The sequence below is a fragment of the Gavia stellata genome, unplaced genomic scaffold, assembly GCF_030936135.1.
Source record: "Gavia stellata isolate bGavSte3 unplaced genomic scaffold, bGavSte3.hap2 HAP2_SCAFFOLD_34, whole genome shotgun sequence".
Taxonomy (NCBI): Eukaryota; Metazoa; Chordata; class Aves; order Gaviiformes; family Gaviidae; genus Gavia; species Gavia stellata.
The window spans coordinates 4,742,206-4,758,405 of NW_026776320.1; the positions used below are offsets into that span (position 1 = coordinate 4,742,206).

General features: G+C 46.3%; 1 protein-coding gene across 1 annotated transcript; it reads right to left on the minus strand.

The window, feature by feature from the left end:
* Positions 1-3,475: 3,475 nt before the first annotated feature.
* Positions 3,476-15,381, minus strand: LOC132320885 (E3 ubiquitin-protein ligase TRIM36-like; the record flags this gene model as incomplete). The annotated part of the gene is made up of 9 exons (XM_059834515.1): positions 3,476-3,830; positions 5,365-5,662; positions 5,966-6,259; positions 6,814-6,938; positions 7,600-7,853; positions 8,795-8,890; positions 9,970-10,116; positions 11,571-11,892; positions 15,155-15,381. Coding segments are annotated over 9 exons (2,118 nt in total), but the record flags the coding sequence as incomplete, so codon positions are not given.
* Positions 15,382-16,200: the final 819 nt, after the last annotated feature.

Below are 16,200 nucleotides of genomic sequence, written 5' to 3' on the forward strand. Positions count from 1 at the left end.
GCCGCATCCAGTAGAGGATGGAGATCCTCCTCGGCTCTCTTTTTGTTGTTAATGTATTTATAGAAGCTTTTTTTGTTGTCCCTCACGACCGTGGCCAGGTTGAGCTCTAGCTGGGCTTTTGCCTTCCTAATTCCCTCCCTGCATGACCTAACGAGGTCCTTGTATTCTTCTTCACTTGCCTGCCCCTTTTTCCAGAGGTGGTAAGTTCTCTTTTTTTCCCCGAGCCTCAGCATAAGCTCCTTGTTCAGCCAGGCCGGCCGTCTTCCCCGCCGGCTCTTCTTACGGCACATGGGCACTGCCTGCTCCTGCGCCTTCAAGATTTCCTTCTTGAAGAAGGTCCAGCCTTCCTGGGCCCCTTTGCCCTTCAGGACCGTCTCCCAAGGGACCCTCCCGACCAGTGTCCTGAACAGGGCAAAGTCTGCCCTCCAGAAGTCCATGGTAGCGGTATTGCTCACCCGCCTCCTTACTTGGCTAAAAATTGAAAACTCTATCATTTCATGGTCGCTAAGCCCAAGACGGCCTCCGACCTTCACTTCTCCCACCAGACCCTCTCTGTTCGTAAACAGCAGGTCAAGCAGGGCACCTTCCCTTGTAGGCTCGCTTACCAGCTGCATCAGGAAGTTATCTTCCACACACTCGAGGAACCTCCGGGACTGTTTCCTCTTAGCTGTGTTGTACTTCCAGCAGACATCCGGTAAGTTGAAGTCCCCCACAAGAGCAAGGGCTTGCGACTGCGAGACTTCTGCCAGTTGCTTGAAGAACGCTTCATCAGCTTCTACGCCCTGGTCGGGTGGTCTATAACAGACCCCCAGCAGGATATCCGGCTTGTTGGCCTTCCCCCTCATCCTTGCCCATAAGCATTCAACCCCGTCGTGACAATCATCCAGCTCTATACAATCAAAGCACTCCTTGACGTACAGAGCTACCCCACCGCCTCTCCGTCCTTGCCTATCCCTCCTGAAGAGCTTATAGCCCTCCATCGCAGCACTCCAGCCATGCGAGTCGTCCCACCATGTTTCTGTGATGGCGACCACGTCATAGCTGCCCCGCCGCACGATGGCTTCCAGCTCCTCCTGTTTGCCGCCCATGCTGCGTGCATTGGAGTAGATGCACTTGAGCTGGGCTATCGGTCTTGCCCCCGACAATGGCATGCCACCCCTAGGCTCACCTCTGGGTAGCCTGGCTTCATCCCCTTCCCCCTTCGAGTCTAGTTTAAAGCCCTCCTGATGAGGTTTGCCAACTTACGGGCAAGGATTCTTTTCCCCCTTGGGGACAGCTGAACACCATCTGCACTCAGCAGGCCCGGTGCCATGGAGACCACCCCATGGTCAAAGAATCCAAAATTCCTCTGGTGGCACCAGTCTCTGAGCCACGCGTTGACCATGTTTGCTTTCTTATTCCTTTCAGTGTTCCTCCCCGCCACTGAAGGGATTGCAGAAAACACCACCTGCGCACCCGATCCGTCAATCAGTCTCCCCAGCGCCTTAAAGTCCTTCTTCATCCCTTTCACGCTTCTTTGCTCTATCTCCTCGCTGCCAACCTGCAAAACTACCAGCGGGTAGTAATCGGTGGGCCATACCAGACTGGGGAGTTTCCTCGTGACCTCTCTCACCCGGGCCCCAGGGAGGCAGCAGACCTCCCTGTGGGTCGGGTCAGGCCGGCATATTGGGCCCTCCGTTCCCCTCAGGAGGGAATCACCTACAACAACCACCCTCCTTTTTGCCTTGGTAGAGGTGGTTGTGATGCGTGGGGCAGGCTGTCTCGCCCTAGGCAGCCCCGCAGATGGACTTTCGTCCATGTCCTCGTTAGCCTGGCCCTCAAGTTCCAGAGCCCCATATCTGTTATGTAGGGGCAGCTGAGAAGGTGAGGGTGAGGGAGGCCAGGAGGGGATTTGCCTGCGGCCCCGAGCAGGGACCTTTTTCCATTCCCCTTCGCCTCCTAGGTCCCCTCCTTCTGCCCGGTGGCAAGAGGGTAAGGGGGCCTCTGCTTCTCGTGGAGCCTCCATCTGCTGCCTTTGCCTCAGGGACGGTAGGGCATGGCTCCACCAGTCTATCTCCCTCTCGCACTCCCTGATACTCCTCAGCCTCTCCACCTCCTCCTTCAGCTCTGCCACCAGGCTGAGCAGATCGTTCACCTGGTCGCACCGCACGCAGGCGTTGTCTCTCTGGTCCTCCGGCGCCAGCAACAGGCTCAGGCACTCCGGGCAGCCGGAGACCTGGACAGCCGCGTGCTTGGGCGGGAGCTCCGTCTGGGTCGCCACATTCCTTCTGGCAATGGCTTTCGGCCGAGTGGAGACCATGGCTGGGCCTCTTCTGGGGGGGCAGTGACCACTCGTCCGGAGAGCCTTCAGAGCCAGGAGGGCAGGACTGCGCCCTGCCCGCTCGCCTACCCTGCTCGCCCTGACTGCGCAAACTGACGCACCACGCCCTTCTGACGCGCCACGTCCTGTTTGCCCGCCCTGTTCGCCGCGCTCCGGGTCGCTCGCGCTCCCTGGGGGCTGCTCTTGTACCCGAGGGCGTTGGAACGCCGCCCCTCTAGTCCCCGCCCACGCTGAGTCAGAGCTGCCGCTCCTCAGGAGCTCGTCAGGAGCTCCTCAGGAGCTCACGCTGCTGGCTCGGGGGCGGTGTGGGGGGGGCTGGGGCACCCTCTCCCTGAGCTTTCGCCTTCGCCGTTAGCCGCCCTAGGAAGGGTCCCCCGTCGCGATCCTCTGCTCCGGAGCCCTTCGCCTCGGTGGCTTCGCCGAAATGTTTAAGGTGGAATTGCACTTTATATATTTTTATATAGCCTATAGTAAAAGCCTGGAAGAGTCAAGAAACTTACCATTATGCCACCAACTACACGACACCAGGTGTCAGAATTAGAGTTTTAGCTTACCGTCACATTAAAGGTATATGACATGCAATCAGATTCTAGTTTACCCTCCTCTTTCCAAATAAAACCTAAACGTTCAGCTGCAGTTCTGATTTCTCCCTGCTTTATACTGTATTTTTGCAAATGTTCTTTCGTGCTGAAGGGCCCAACCCCTGGTGCTCAGGGGTTAATTGGAAAGCATTTGACCCCTCAGAGGCATTCAGGCAGATTTCTTGAAAGGAGAATGGCAATCACACGCTGTCAGCGTTGATTTCATTAAATGCAAAACTGACTATGTAAGGATTTACGTTACACAAAAGGTAGATTTCTACCCCCGAAGAGTAATTTTGGTTGCTAGTCAAACTTCTTCCCTGCTTCCCCCTGGGAAGAAAGTCTGTGGAGAAAAGCATTGCACAGATCACAAGAAAGGCAGGAGAGTTCCTGGAAGAACATTTCCCACTAGTGTGGGACGTGTCTGAACCGTTTGTTTAAAAAAAGCATGACCCAGAGGCTTGTAAGCAACATGTGGACAGAATGTAATTAATCAGGAGTGAAAACTAAGGTAGAATTCTTCTGCTCTCTCTCGTCTTCCACCTCAGAACAGCAATGGGAAGAGATCACTGCACTAGATGTCGTCGTGGTACTCCCCGTACTTTGCTGTGACAGGTTCCTCAAGATGAACTGCTGCACCACCCATTAAGGCAAATGCTGGGTACATCATGCCAGAGCAGTCCACCTCGCACTCATAAAGGCATTTCATACGGCCTGCGTCGTAGAACCCCACCTTGCCTTTGTCACAGTCGAGGCAGATGCCCAAGCACGATGGCAGGGGAAGGATTCTGCTTGCTGGATCCTTGGGGGCAGCAGGTGTTGTGGGGATAAAGAACTTCTTCATGCCTAAAGTGACCAGTGTGAAAGGCTGTGGTGAGTCAAAGAAGGCATCTTCACTCCCACTGTCATGACCACTGTCTTGCTCGTACCTAGAACAGAAAAACAACCATTTGCTTTTGTCAAATTCTGAAGGGGGATCAGTGATGTGAACTGGAGAAAACATTTTTGTAAGACAAGAAACACCACATGGTCACCTGCAAAACCTTGTGGGGTAAAAATATACCTAAGCCAGGAGGGAAGACGCATTTAGTAGGTGGAGAACACTCACTTGGGCCACTTCAGACAATAAATAACAGCTAAACACTAACGAGGACAAGACCACAGAAGGCTTTACTAAGGAGCGGATGTATCTAAATGTACTCATGCTAGGTAATCATTAATGAACCTACAGGTATAGCAAATTAGTTAACTTGAAAAGTAATTTAGCGACTATGACTAATGATTACAGACAAGGTATGTTTAACTTCATTTACATAATGTTAAATGACACGAGTAAATACATTTAACATGACTGTTGTCCTATGAGTTTTCCTCACCACTGCTGTATTACATTGTCTTTAAAATTCACAACACAAAAAGTAGTGGTTTAAGTTTTTGGTTTGGTGGTTTGGTTTTTTTTAAAGTGCTCTGCCTGGAGGTTTCCATGAGCCCCTGTTTCCCAGCTGGTTACTGGGGAAAGTTTGTGGCCAGATTTGTTCAGTCTACATGCTTTTGCCCCCTACTTCTGTCACCAGATGAAGACACACTGGAGAAGCACACATTCTTCTGTGCCGACAATCCCTAGCTAGGTTTGCATTTTTGGGATGTCTGGGGGGAGATTGGATTTGTGTCAGCCAAAGTTTTCCAGGTATTTGTGTGGATAAGGAAAAAGAAATCAGGAAATCAGGATCTAATTTCTCACTTTGCAAAAAGCCTCCGTCTGGCTTTAAGCAGCTCAAGACACAGGCGTTCTTACACTTTCAGTATGTTACACAGGAGGAAGCTGATACATTTTTTACATTCCTGAAAAAGTTAAGAGTCCTCAGGAGATAGCTTCCCAGCCTGCAGTTCCTAGACACATCCAGGCTTACTACAACCATACTTCAGAGCTGAAATCTTTTTATTGGTTTGTCCACTGTACTTTGGCTTGGGATCAGTAGCACTCCAGTACCATATGCAAGCGTATAGCCTGGGATAAGCCAGTGACTTGGAATCCACCGTGACGCAAGCTACAGCAAAGATACACAGATACACACAGTGAACATTGTACCTCTGAATGGCTGCCAAACCTAGTATGCTAAGGAAATTAAGGCAGAGTCTTACTAGTGACAATTAAACATTGCTTCAATCTTGCAAGTGATGCTTTTTTTTTACCTTCTTGCTTTAACTGGCACATCTTGACATCTATAGGAACCTCATTTCTTTCCCAAAAAGAATGAAAATAGGACTCTGGATAATTACAACACCTTTCTGCTAATAGCAGGGGATGAACAGGACAACCTGCTTACAGCATATCCTTCAAGCTACTTTCCACTAGTTAGGTTCACCTTGTGTACTAATTGCGACCAGACTCACTCTTAACTTATTTTTTAAAAAGCCATCTCCTTATATAAAACATGTATTGAGCAAGAGTCTGCAATTTACCTTGGGCTGGTCACATCATGGGTATTATGGAACAATTTCTGTATCTGGTTGCTAGAAACAACTCCCACTTTCACCAGGTATGAATAGGCTTCCACACGAAAAGCCCAGACGTGCTTCCCTTTGGCAATCCCGGTGTCGCCAATGATGTAATCCAGGGTTGTGTAGCATCCGATCTGCATGCGCTCAGATCCCAGCAGTAGAGGAAATCCAGCCCTGCTTTCCACAGAGGTTCTTCCTGGGTTCAGCAGGAGATGTTCACTGTTGTACCCACATTTGTCATCAAAAAGAAAACTGAAAACTGAAAAACAGTATCCAAAAAAATTTCCTCTTAGTTAAGTATTTGGCCTCCTGTGCTTATAAACTACATTTTAAGTCATGCTGGCATCAGTATTTCTCACTTTTAAAGGCTACCGGGAACGTCATGCAAGCTAAAACGGTCTCAGCACGCCACCTACTTAACCTGTTTGTTAACAGTGCTTCTAAACATTTACGCAACCGGTAACAGTAGAGTAGAAGTCTGGGAACTACTGGAAACCACCTACAGCTCTTAACACCGACAGACACAGATTCAACATCTTGTGGACATAAGAAAACCCAATACCTGGAGCTGGAGGCGTACGCAAAATAACTTCTCGGCTCCAAGGGCTACAGATGGACCCTTTATATCCTCGAACTCTAAAGGCATAGGAGCTGTCATCATCAAGATCAGATATTACTTTGCTCTTGCTGCAAACTTTGATCTCCTGCCACGTCGCACTCTCCTCTTCTCTATTAAGCTTACGATACTCAAGAACATAGATATCAGCTGAGTCTGTCTTCCCAGGGCATTCCCAGCTGATCAGAGCTTTGTTGTACATTCTGCTCTGCTCTTCATTGATTTCTGGTATTTCTAGACCTGGAATGCCAGAGATTCAGGAGAAAAAAACCCTCAAATTTAGATAGATGTTGTTTTAGAATTAACCATACAAGCCCTTTGTTGAGTGGCTATAGCACTTGGGGGGGGTGGGGGTAGGGGCAGAAATCTGACTCAATCAGTTAAAGAGTACAGATGAGGATGGTTCCATTCATGCACTTACATAAATCCCTTACTTTCTGTTTTTACTTCGAAAGTTGTATTATTTATTTTTGCTGGCAGCTAAAAAAGCATCTAAAAGCCTATTCTTTTCTGTCATGTTAACAAAAAGCTTCTAGGAAGACCTAGTATTACTTAACTACAATGTTTTGGAAGCCAATGTAAACTGGTACTGAATGCAACGGCATCTTAGCTTCTTTTTCAAAGCTGAAGCTAGCATTGCTGCCAGGTAATGCCTTGTGGATCACAGAGACAGAAGGGACAATGCAAGTCACAAGACTGAGTTCTGCAGCTGCAGCCCTGCATAAGTTTTGCCTCTTTCCAGAGAAGCCCTTCAAGTCGTAACTTGAGAAAGACCTGATGCTCTCGCAATTTACCATTGGAATGGAAGGACAAGTCACCAAGGATCTCTTCTTGCTTAGCTATGTCCACCACAAAGTCTTCAAAAGTAGTTTCAGCTGCTGGCCTGAAGCTCTTCAGAGATTCAGTAGCTTTTTGGATTCTGAAAGCACAGAAGCAAAGGGATGGCAGAACAGAGAAAAGGGAATTCACATGTGTGCATTCCTTAAACTAAAAATGCTAGGTTTTGCTTTATAAAAAGTGCTGTTTTCATGTACTTACTGATGTCTCCCAGAAATTTCTGTCTCTCTAGACAGAATTCAAATGCAAAATTTAAGGTCTTTTGTACAGCAGTGTAAAGGTATCAGTGTAAAGATAATGAAGAGGTAATCGTTCAGCTGGTAGAGCATTTTAACAATTTGGGGCATTATGTTCAAAGAACAAAACAGATGTGAAGCGCTAATGGAGAACAGCTATTAAGATCAAAGACTTTAAAGCCAGAAGAGACCTGTTAGATTAACTTGCAAATACCCGATACAATCTCTGAGCAAAGGAATGTGTCAGTGAGCTGAATGGGCTACCCTTCCAGTGCAGTCCTACTGAACAAGGCCACGTGTTGTCACAGGACAGAGCCCCTCCTGACTGCTGTTTCTTAACGCACACTGTAATGTAGCAATTTCTACTGAACGGTACTGGGACCATCTCTGAGCCTTTGCAATACAAGGTACTGCATTCAGTACTTTGCTAGCAGGTGTCAAAAGAATATGACTGACCAGACATCCTGGAACAGTATCTGTACTTCAAACAGAAGATAATTAAGATACCTGTCATGAAGCTGTTTTGCTGTTTGAACAAAACAAGATGGATCAGTTTCTTTAAGCACCTCTTGAGCATATCCTACAAGGCCATTATTTTCCAGGAGCCCTTGATATTCCTCTGCTTGCGTTTGCAATTTTTCCAGCCTTAAATTCTTAGAAGTTTCAATTGCCCTAAGAGCTGCGGACTTCTTCTCTTCTAGGACATGAGATAATTTCTCAAAGCTCCGAGATGCTTCTTCTTTAGCTCGTTCACTGTTGCACTAGGAGGGAACAAAAGACATTTTAGACAGATTCCACAGCACTGTGGCTGCGTACAGAAACATACCTCAAGTTGTTCAAGGTATCACAGCAATCTAGTCATCCATTTGACAGACAAGACTAATGAGCTTTGTTATGCCCATCAGCACTGAAAATGTGATCAGCACTGCACCCAAGCTAGTAAGCGTTTACTGGATCAACACAGAGAACGAAGAGCAGGAAAGTATTCCTCTGATTATGTCTTGAGTTACGCATAGCACGTGTCTAAACAGCTCATGGAAAAGCACTGTAAAAACAGGTCAGTTTCTGAAGTCTTCATGCCCAAGAGCTAGGTGCTCCTCCACCTTCCCCAACCACACTGAGATGGGGGTCCAGCCCAGCTTCTCACATATGCCCTCAGAACTGTAGGGTCACCTCTAACTAGTGCCCTGGATAAAAGGAACTACAAAGCACAGAGACAATCTTTAGCAAGATACAGGCAGGGCCAGGAGCTCCTGCAATTTCTGCCATTGTGTTTTTCAGCTTGTACGTGAGCTCCCAGCTCTGACTCTTCTGCAGGGAGATTTGACTCTTCATTCTGACTTTATTGCAACATCCTCAAGGCGGCAAACAGCCAGTGTAAATTGTGAAGCACCGTTAATACACAAGAGCTGTAAGTCTAACCCACCTCTCTTTGATTAAGGTATCAAACAAGCTTTCTTTCAATTAAATTTACAGCAGCACCCAAAACTTAACTTCCCTCTGTATGTTGCCCATATTTCCAACACTGTCAGGATTAGGTCTTACCATTTGTGATTCAGGACTAACACAAACTGTTCAGAAATTGTTTTACTGGCTAACTGAAAAAAGCCAAAGGATTTGAAACACTTCAGTGAAAACAGTTTTGAGTCTCTGCTGTGTCCCTGCAAGGGCTATCCCCAGACAACACGGAAGACACTCTTACCTCTGTTTCTTTCAGCAGCAGATCCAGCTGTGTGATGTGAGCTTTCACCTGGCTCTCCTTACTGATGAGGTACTCAATATCTTTTGAAAGCTTCTCCTGTTAAAACAGAACAGCGAGCTAGCAGAAGAAGGGTATCCCACCCAAACCGACAACCAGCACAGGCAGGTCATCCAGCTAGCACTCGCTTTATCTAGTTACAAGGACAACAGCCTGCCACCAGTTATGAGCAGCAACCCTGCGGAGAATTGCTCAGTGACCCGCAATGACTGCACAGGGACATCAGGCCACTGATGTGGGCAGGACTGGGGGCACAGCCTCTAAGGACAAGAGGTAACAGCCTCTAAGGACAAGAGGTAACAGCCTCAGCTGGCTCAGTCTTCCCCAGCCACAAGTGCCACCTTCTCTTAGGCTAGGAACATGAGGCTTCAGGACGTTACTAAAACTTACAGAAAAGCCACGTTAGTTATTAACTCATTTGTAGTAAGATTTGCTAGAAGAATGAGTGGTTCAAAGCATGAACTTAGGAGTGTCTCTGCATTTCCTGACTTGCAAGAGTTAACAGCTGTACAGGAAAAGCCTTGCAAACAGGCAAGGAGGCCAAAGAGCACAAGGCAGGCTGGTCTGGTCTTCCCCCCCTCCGCCCCCTTTTTTTTTTTCTTGTGAGCAAGAGAGGAAGAGAAGGAAGAAGAGGAGGTAGAAGCAATCATTCTTTAACAACAAAGCAATGTTTGCAAGTCTTCCCTCTTGTACTGCGAATTAACATCTATGCAACTTCAGAAACATACAAGGTCCCAACAGATACTTCCAATGCAAATTTTTCAGGAGTGCTTCTGAAGCAACAAGGACACTTACCTGAAAAAAGCTAGATTGTAAAGTATAAACTGCTTAAACCTTTTGCATTGGTCAGTACTGCTATACTTTAGTTGGCTAAAACAAGGTGGAAGCACTTTTAAGAGGTTATGTTTCAAGCCTCATAGAAAATACAGTTTCTCAGAAGTGCGCTATGTCACACTAATATAGATATTAACAGATGTTGCACAACAGCATGCCTCATGACTGGTTCAGTGTCCTCTAAACACACATCCTGGCTTCCTGCCACAGGGAGTTTGCCCTTACACCAGAAGCTCAGTACTTTTCCCCTTCTTAAGGCCAGGTCCAACAATATTTACTTTTACCTTAAGGGTTTTGTAGGCAGTGCTCATGGTTGTTACTCTATGGTTTGCATGACATCCACCCAGTTTACAAAGATGACAAACAGGCCTTCTGCAGATTTCACAGTACATGTTTACCCTCTCCATTTCATGTTCTGGACACATCAAAATCTGAAAAAAAAAGAGAGCAGAGAGAATGCAGGTGTACTTCCAAAAACTGAGGTGGCCAACAAACCATCAAAACACTAAATCACCCCACAGCAGCATCTGATTTCATCAGTGGATTTTTTGTATTCAGTTTATCTTCCACCTTTTATATTTGTCTATGCCAGTGAAAGCCAGCAGATGAACACACACAGTTTCACGAGGTTCACAGTGAGTAAACCTGTAGCGATGTCTGTGTACACATCATGTAGCCTCCATACTGCAATCAACCATTTTGCTAATCCCTGAAGTTGTTTGCGTGCCTCAAGCTCCCTACACTCCTGTTCAGAGCTGTGAATGCAATATATAACACAGCCACGCTGTCAAATTTAACTGTGTCCATGCCAGCATCTCTTGAAACAACTACGAACTGTCTTAAGGCAGGAGTTGACATAATACTGTAATGATTTAAATTTAAGCTAGACTCTGATCAGCCACATAGCCATTGCTCTTGGAGCAACAGATGAAATGCAGCCACACCACCAGTCACAGTCATTTTAAAGAGAAAAGGCTCCAGTGTTTCATTTTTTCTGTCTGACTCCAATTACAAGTTGTTCATGCTGAGCGTTAATTCCAGTACCAGCTTAAACAGCATTGCGAAAAAGCTGGTGTTTGCTAAAAGTAATCTTTCAAAAATTGAACACGTTGAAGTAACTGCTCGAAGAGGCAAAAAAAGCGCCGCTCAACTCCAAGCTCAAGCAACAGATAAAACCGTCTAAAAGGGGGTGGGTGGGTGTGGGTGGGTGTGCTTGTGCACATGTGTGCGTGTATGTTTTAAAAAAAAAGAAATGCTTTGCCTCGTTCCAGAGCACTGAAAGACATTTGGGTCCATCTACTCCATGTTACCAAAGAGAAGCTCTTGAGAAAGCTTTTCAGTGTCATGTCAAGGAGGAGAACACGACATCAGTGCCAACAGTCAAGCTTTAAAAGCATCATCTTTTAACACACGCACACACATACAAGAAAGGACAGGAAAGGGCTCAAAAATAGAAGTGAGTAGCATAAATATGGACACACTAAGCTAAAATTGCAAACCATCTCTGAAACCAACTCTCAAGCCCCAAATGTTATCTTAGTCTATGGTGAAAAGCCCAAAGACACCAGTCTCGCTAGCACCTTGGTACATAAGACTGTCATTCAGCAGAATATGCAATAAGCTATCCCATTGTCATTGACTGCTGGATTCGGGGGGAGGTGCGAGGAGGGAAGGAAACTTTCAGGAAAATCATCTGTGCAGGCAGACATGTTCAAAACTGCAGTCATGCTGTCAGCAAGAACAAAAGCTTATGGTTCACTCAATGAATAACAGCAATAGTCAAAAAAGGAACAACGGTCCCAAAAAGCAACTACCATTGCACAGATATGTCTGAAGCTATATGCAAATGCTGCAACCCAAATTCTGTAAGATACGGGATACTTACCTTGGGTCTGAAGTTGGTGGTTGGTCCTACATGTTTATGTTGGGCTTTCACAGTTCCCCAAGGATGGTGTATTTTGAAACATTCGTTGCAATAGCTTGCCCTGCAGTCCATGCAGCTCTTTGTGGCCTCTTGAGGTGGAGGTTTGCAGAAATCGCACATAATAGCAACGGCTGCCCTGGCTGCCTGTCTGTATCTTTCCACAATGGTTTCCAAAGTAAAGTTGCGAAATAAGCCATTGATGCCACGTTCTCCGAGATCAGTATCCCGCTGGCAACCCGGACAAGGAAACAGACTCGATCTAGGAGTCAGTGAGTTACGTTTTCTGCCTGTGTAGACACCAAATCCTGATTTAGGAGGAGTGTAAACAGAAGAGGTTTAGATTTTAAAGGGAGAAGCACAGGAATTTATGAACCAATTTCAAACTATCCTAGCACATCATCCAAACCAGTACAATACCAATTCATATGCACTCTGCCAAGCCAAAGAGAATACATTTGCCATGACAAGGTAGTGTAATGTCTGAGTTCAGGGGGCATTACAAACTACTACTCTAAAACTTAATTCTATGGTAAGGTTAATTTAGCTATTCCAATCCTATCTTCTTCGTCTAGTTTTGCATGCACTCAAGCCGCAGCCTTTCAAAAGACTAAACACAAAACCTTCCGGAAACCAGTTGGTTTTAGGCTAACTGGCTGCGCACATAGAGAGCAACAGCTTCGTAACACGCTGAAGTGTAAGATGTCTATTCCCAGAGTGAGACTGGTTATTCCCAGACAAATATAGCCAACTTGGAGCTCCCTGAAGTTTGCTTTGGCCGAGTCAAACTTATCTGGCTTACCCCAAGAGGCATCATAAAAATATAAAGAGGAAAACAAGAGAACTAGATATCACCAGTACGAAATCTCAGCCAAATCATTCAGTCCAAATACGTAGAGGCTGACTTGGCCCTTGCTGAACGGCCTTGATAAAGGAGGGCTGCTAAGTAAGCCCCGCACACCAAAGGGGATGCTGAGACGGTTATGTCTGAGAGATTCCTCTACCTTGAACTGGGGAACCACAGATCTGCATGGTTACACAAGGGTACAGCTTATCTCTTTTCATTTCAAAAGGGGACAGTAGAGAAGCTGCCCTCCTACGAAACAGCTATGCACAAATTTCCCCTCTTCTCCAAAATAAAGTGATCCAAGGCTCAAGTCAAGTCGCAAGCCTAGGGATTCTTTGGAGCCTGTTCCAGGGGATGGCTCACACAGACCCAAAAACTATTTACAGGGTAACATTCTTGAGGCTATCAAACAGAGAGTGCATCCCCATGTCTCACTCATGAACCCACAGGGCACAACTATCAAAATTAGTCCTTTATGTATTACTGAAGCAGGTTAAGCCAGTGTTTAGGCTTAACATGTATCCTCCCAGCCTCCCCTTACAAAGAAATAAAAAACCATTCTCTCGAGCTGGAGCATGGTTTTAAGATCCCCTTGAGATGACTGCATGTTGGTATAACTAATTTGTAAATAGAGAGAGGTATGACTTCAAGCTGAATTCTTAGTGTTGAAATTGGTTCTTCTTCAGAAAGTGAAATTTGGTCCCATCTGTATTTAGTGAGGATCTTCCCATCAGAAATGTTGATGCTTCATTTCTTTTTGAAGTGTCCTTTGATGCTATCCAAAAGACACTTGCCTTGTGTCACTCTTCTGTGGGTGCTTCACCCAACAATCCAAAACCTCCCTACCTCTCACGCCCTTTCCAGTCTCTTTAAAAAAACAAACCAACACTCCTGTAAGAAACTAGTTCCTTTAAAAATCTTCAAAATGTACCCCATGGTAGTTATGCATCACTATCAGCTAAGAAGCCACAACCAGAGCATGAATAAATGTCAGTCTCAAACTCAGCTGGTCTCATGCTTTTCTGTAGGTTCTGAGCAGAACAGCTAGACTGCATTAACAGAACAGTATGGGTGACATCTAGTAGCATCTAAATGTCAGGTTCCCAAGGGAGCTCTGCCTCCTCTGTGCACAGCGTGGACGGTGCCACAGCACTGCCTGCGCACCCCATCATGCTAGATCACTATTTCTACTGCCCGACAGAGAGCAAGCTGGAGGGCAGCTTTCCACGGAAGATTAAGGATTACCTCCTTACTTACACTGCTGAAAGCAGCATGGGGGGCCTGGTCCCCACGCACAGCCTGTCTGATACTCCCACACTTGGCAAGCCACAGTTCTCACAAGGAGGTCAGGTCACCCACGGTGCGCCCACCACTTCTTAGGCACCCAACCTGGTGCCCTGATGTCCATGTTGTAAAACCACGTAGTGGACAGCTGCAGCGGAAACCGGTGACCGCTTCAGTCCATGCATACAATGCCGTGACAGAACATCATGCTTACTGAGGAAAAAAGGGACTAGACTTGGATTTGGGAGATGGCAGTCACCAGTGGGCTCTCTTCATTCAAACTTCACATAACGCTGCAGGTAGAGAGAGCTGAGAAAGCAGCTGAAATGTATGCAGAGCTAAACAGTGATTGTGGGGCTGTGCACCCCATATCCAGAAAACAGGACTGTAATGAAGACAACTAGCTATTTCGTTTGGGGATTCCCTCAAATGATACAAGCCTCAACCTGCCAAGCTACAGCAAACACAGCATTTGCTTATCAAACTGATCCTGAAAGAGTACCAGTACTAACAACTCAAGAGTTGTTTAAAAGAAGTGGGTGAAATAAAATATTTGAGCTTTGAGAACTGGGAAGGGGATGATGAACGTTAGTAACATACGAAATACAAGACACAGCTTTAGGGTTTGTCTTGTGGGCGACTCTTCCAGATCACTGCGGACTGCGGTTTTAAAGTGGACAGTTACGTCAGAAGGAAGCCTAAAAGCCAAGATGAGGTTTCTTTCAAGAAGTACTTTCGATGTATCTGTGTAAAAGAACAACTCATCTGTGGATTACACAACAGCTGCAAGAATCTTTCTAGTGTGACATCACAAAGAGCATGAGGAGTGCTCCTTAAAGCTTCCAGAGCAGACCACACTGGAAGAGGCGGTTAGCGCAGTCTTCTTACAGTCATCTGTCTCCCAATTCTGCAACCGTGCAATAACCATCATCTATGGAAAATGATTTATTGTAAGCGTAATGAATTGGGTAGGACAAAACCATCAATTGCAAAGTCTGCAGAGGCTCAGAAGGAAGTCGAACTACTCAATTTAGGCTGGCCGAAACCTGAGAGATCCACCTCAACAGTACCACTGACAGGCAATAAAACTGCTGAAATCTACACCTCAACATCGACGCTATTGAACATGATGCTACTGCGTCTCAATGTAACTGAAATACAGGAATAAACAAATACAATGGTTACAAAGATTTACAGGACGCCACAAAGACTGATCTATTATATATGAAATAGAGTGCATTGTCCTTAAAAATATTCCCATTGTTCTTGCCACAGAATGAACAAGACTCGCACTATCCCTAAGTCATCTCTTTAACTGCATCAGGAGTACCGGGAAGACATTTTACCAATGCAGACGCAATTCGGCTCAAGTCAGTCGAACACATAAAATAAGGAAAACACGCAAAAATTCCGATACGTACCTGATCTACTAATCCTGTCCATGCTGGAAGAAGAGCTTTGAATTCGAGGGCTACTCTGATTAGAGGATTCAGAGCCTCCATCAGCGAAAGAGTCTTCAAATGCAGAGAGTATTTCTTTCACACATTTGTGACAGACATTGTGCTGGCAAGGAAGGATCAGTGGATGGGTAAATAATTCCTTGCATGCTGGGCAGATGAGCTCTCTTTCGATACCCTTAATGGTAACCTTCATGACAGAAAGAGGGAAAACCAAGTGTAAGTGCAGAAAACGTGAGCCAGCAAGACTTACTGCACAGCTGTATGTCTGTATGTCACAAAAGCCCAGCTCTCTAGAATAATCGTTCTATTCTAGAATCGCACATTCTAGCTGGTTTGAGGCATTCCGCTGGTTAACGCTGCAAACAAATCTCAATTAACATTTATGAAAGCACTGACAACATTCCTTTCAACTGAAATGAACACCGCCACTAGGCAAACTCGGTTCATCTTTAGGTCATGTCTGCCTTGCAGGGGAGGAAAGGAGAGGAGGGGAGTAGTCTTAATTCCACTCAAGGACCTAGTGAAACGAAAGCAACCATACTTCTTAACAATAGGAATCCATATGTTTAACTCAGCTCGCTCGCTCGCTTTTCAAGAAGGGGGGGTGGGGGAGGGAGAAAAAAGAAATTAAGTGTCAGACTGGTTAAACAACAGGCTTTCCCGCCGTGTAATCCACATTTAGGCACTGGAACTGCCTTGACTTCGTTAGGCTAATAGTTCCAGTCCGGAACATTATCTGTTTGTTTATTTATTTCCTGCACAAAGAGCCGCCCGTGGATCTGTGCAGCTCTTCAGTAATTTAATGACCCCACAGCCATCTGGCACTGCGCTCCGAGGCCGGAGTATCTGCCGGGAGAGCCAACGGCAACCGAAACCCAGCGAAGCATCAAGTGGCGGGCGCGGACACCGGCTGCCCAGCGCCCGCTCGTCCCCTCTCGGGTGGGTTTTCACCGTCCAGCCCGCCGCCAGACCAGACCGACTTTATTTATGCGGTTCCCCCGCC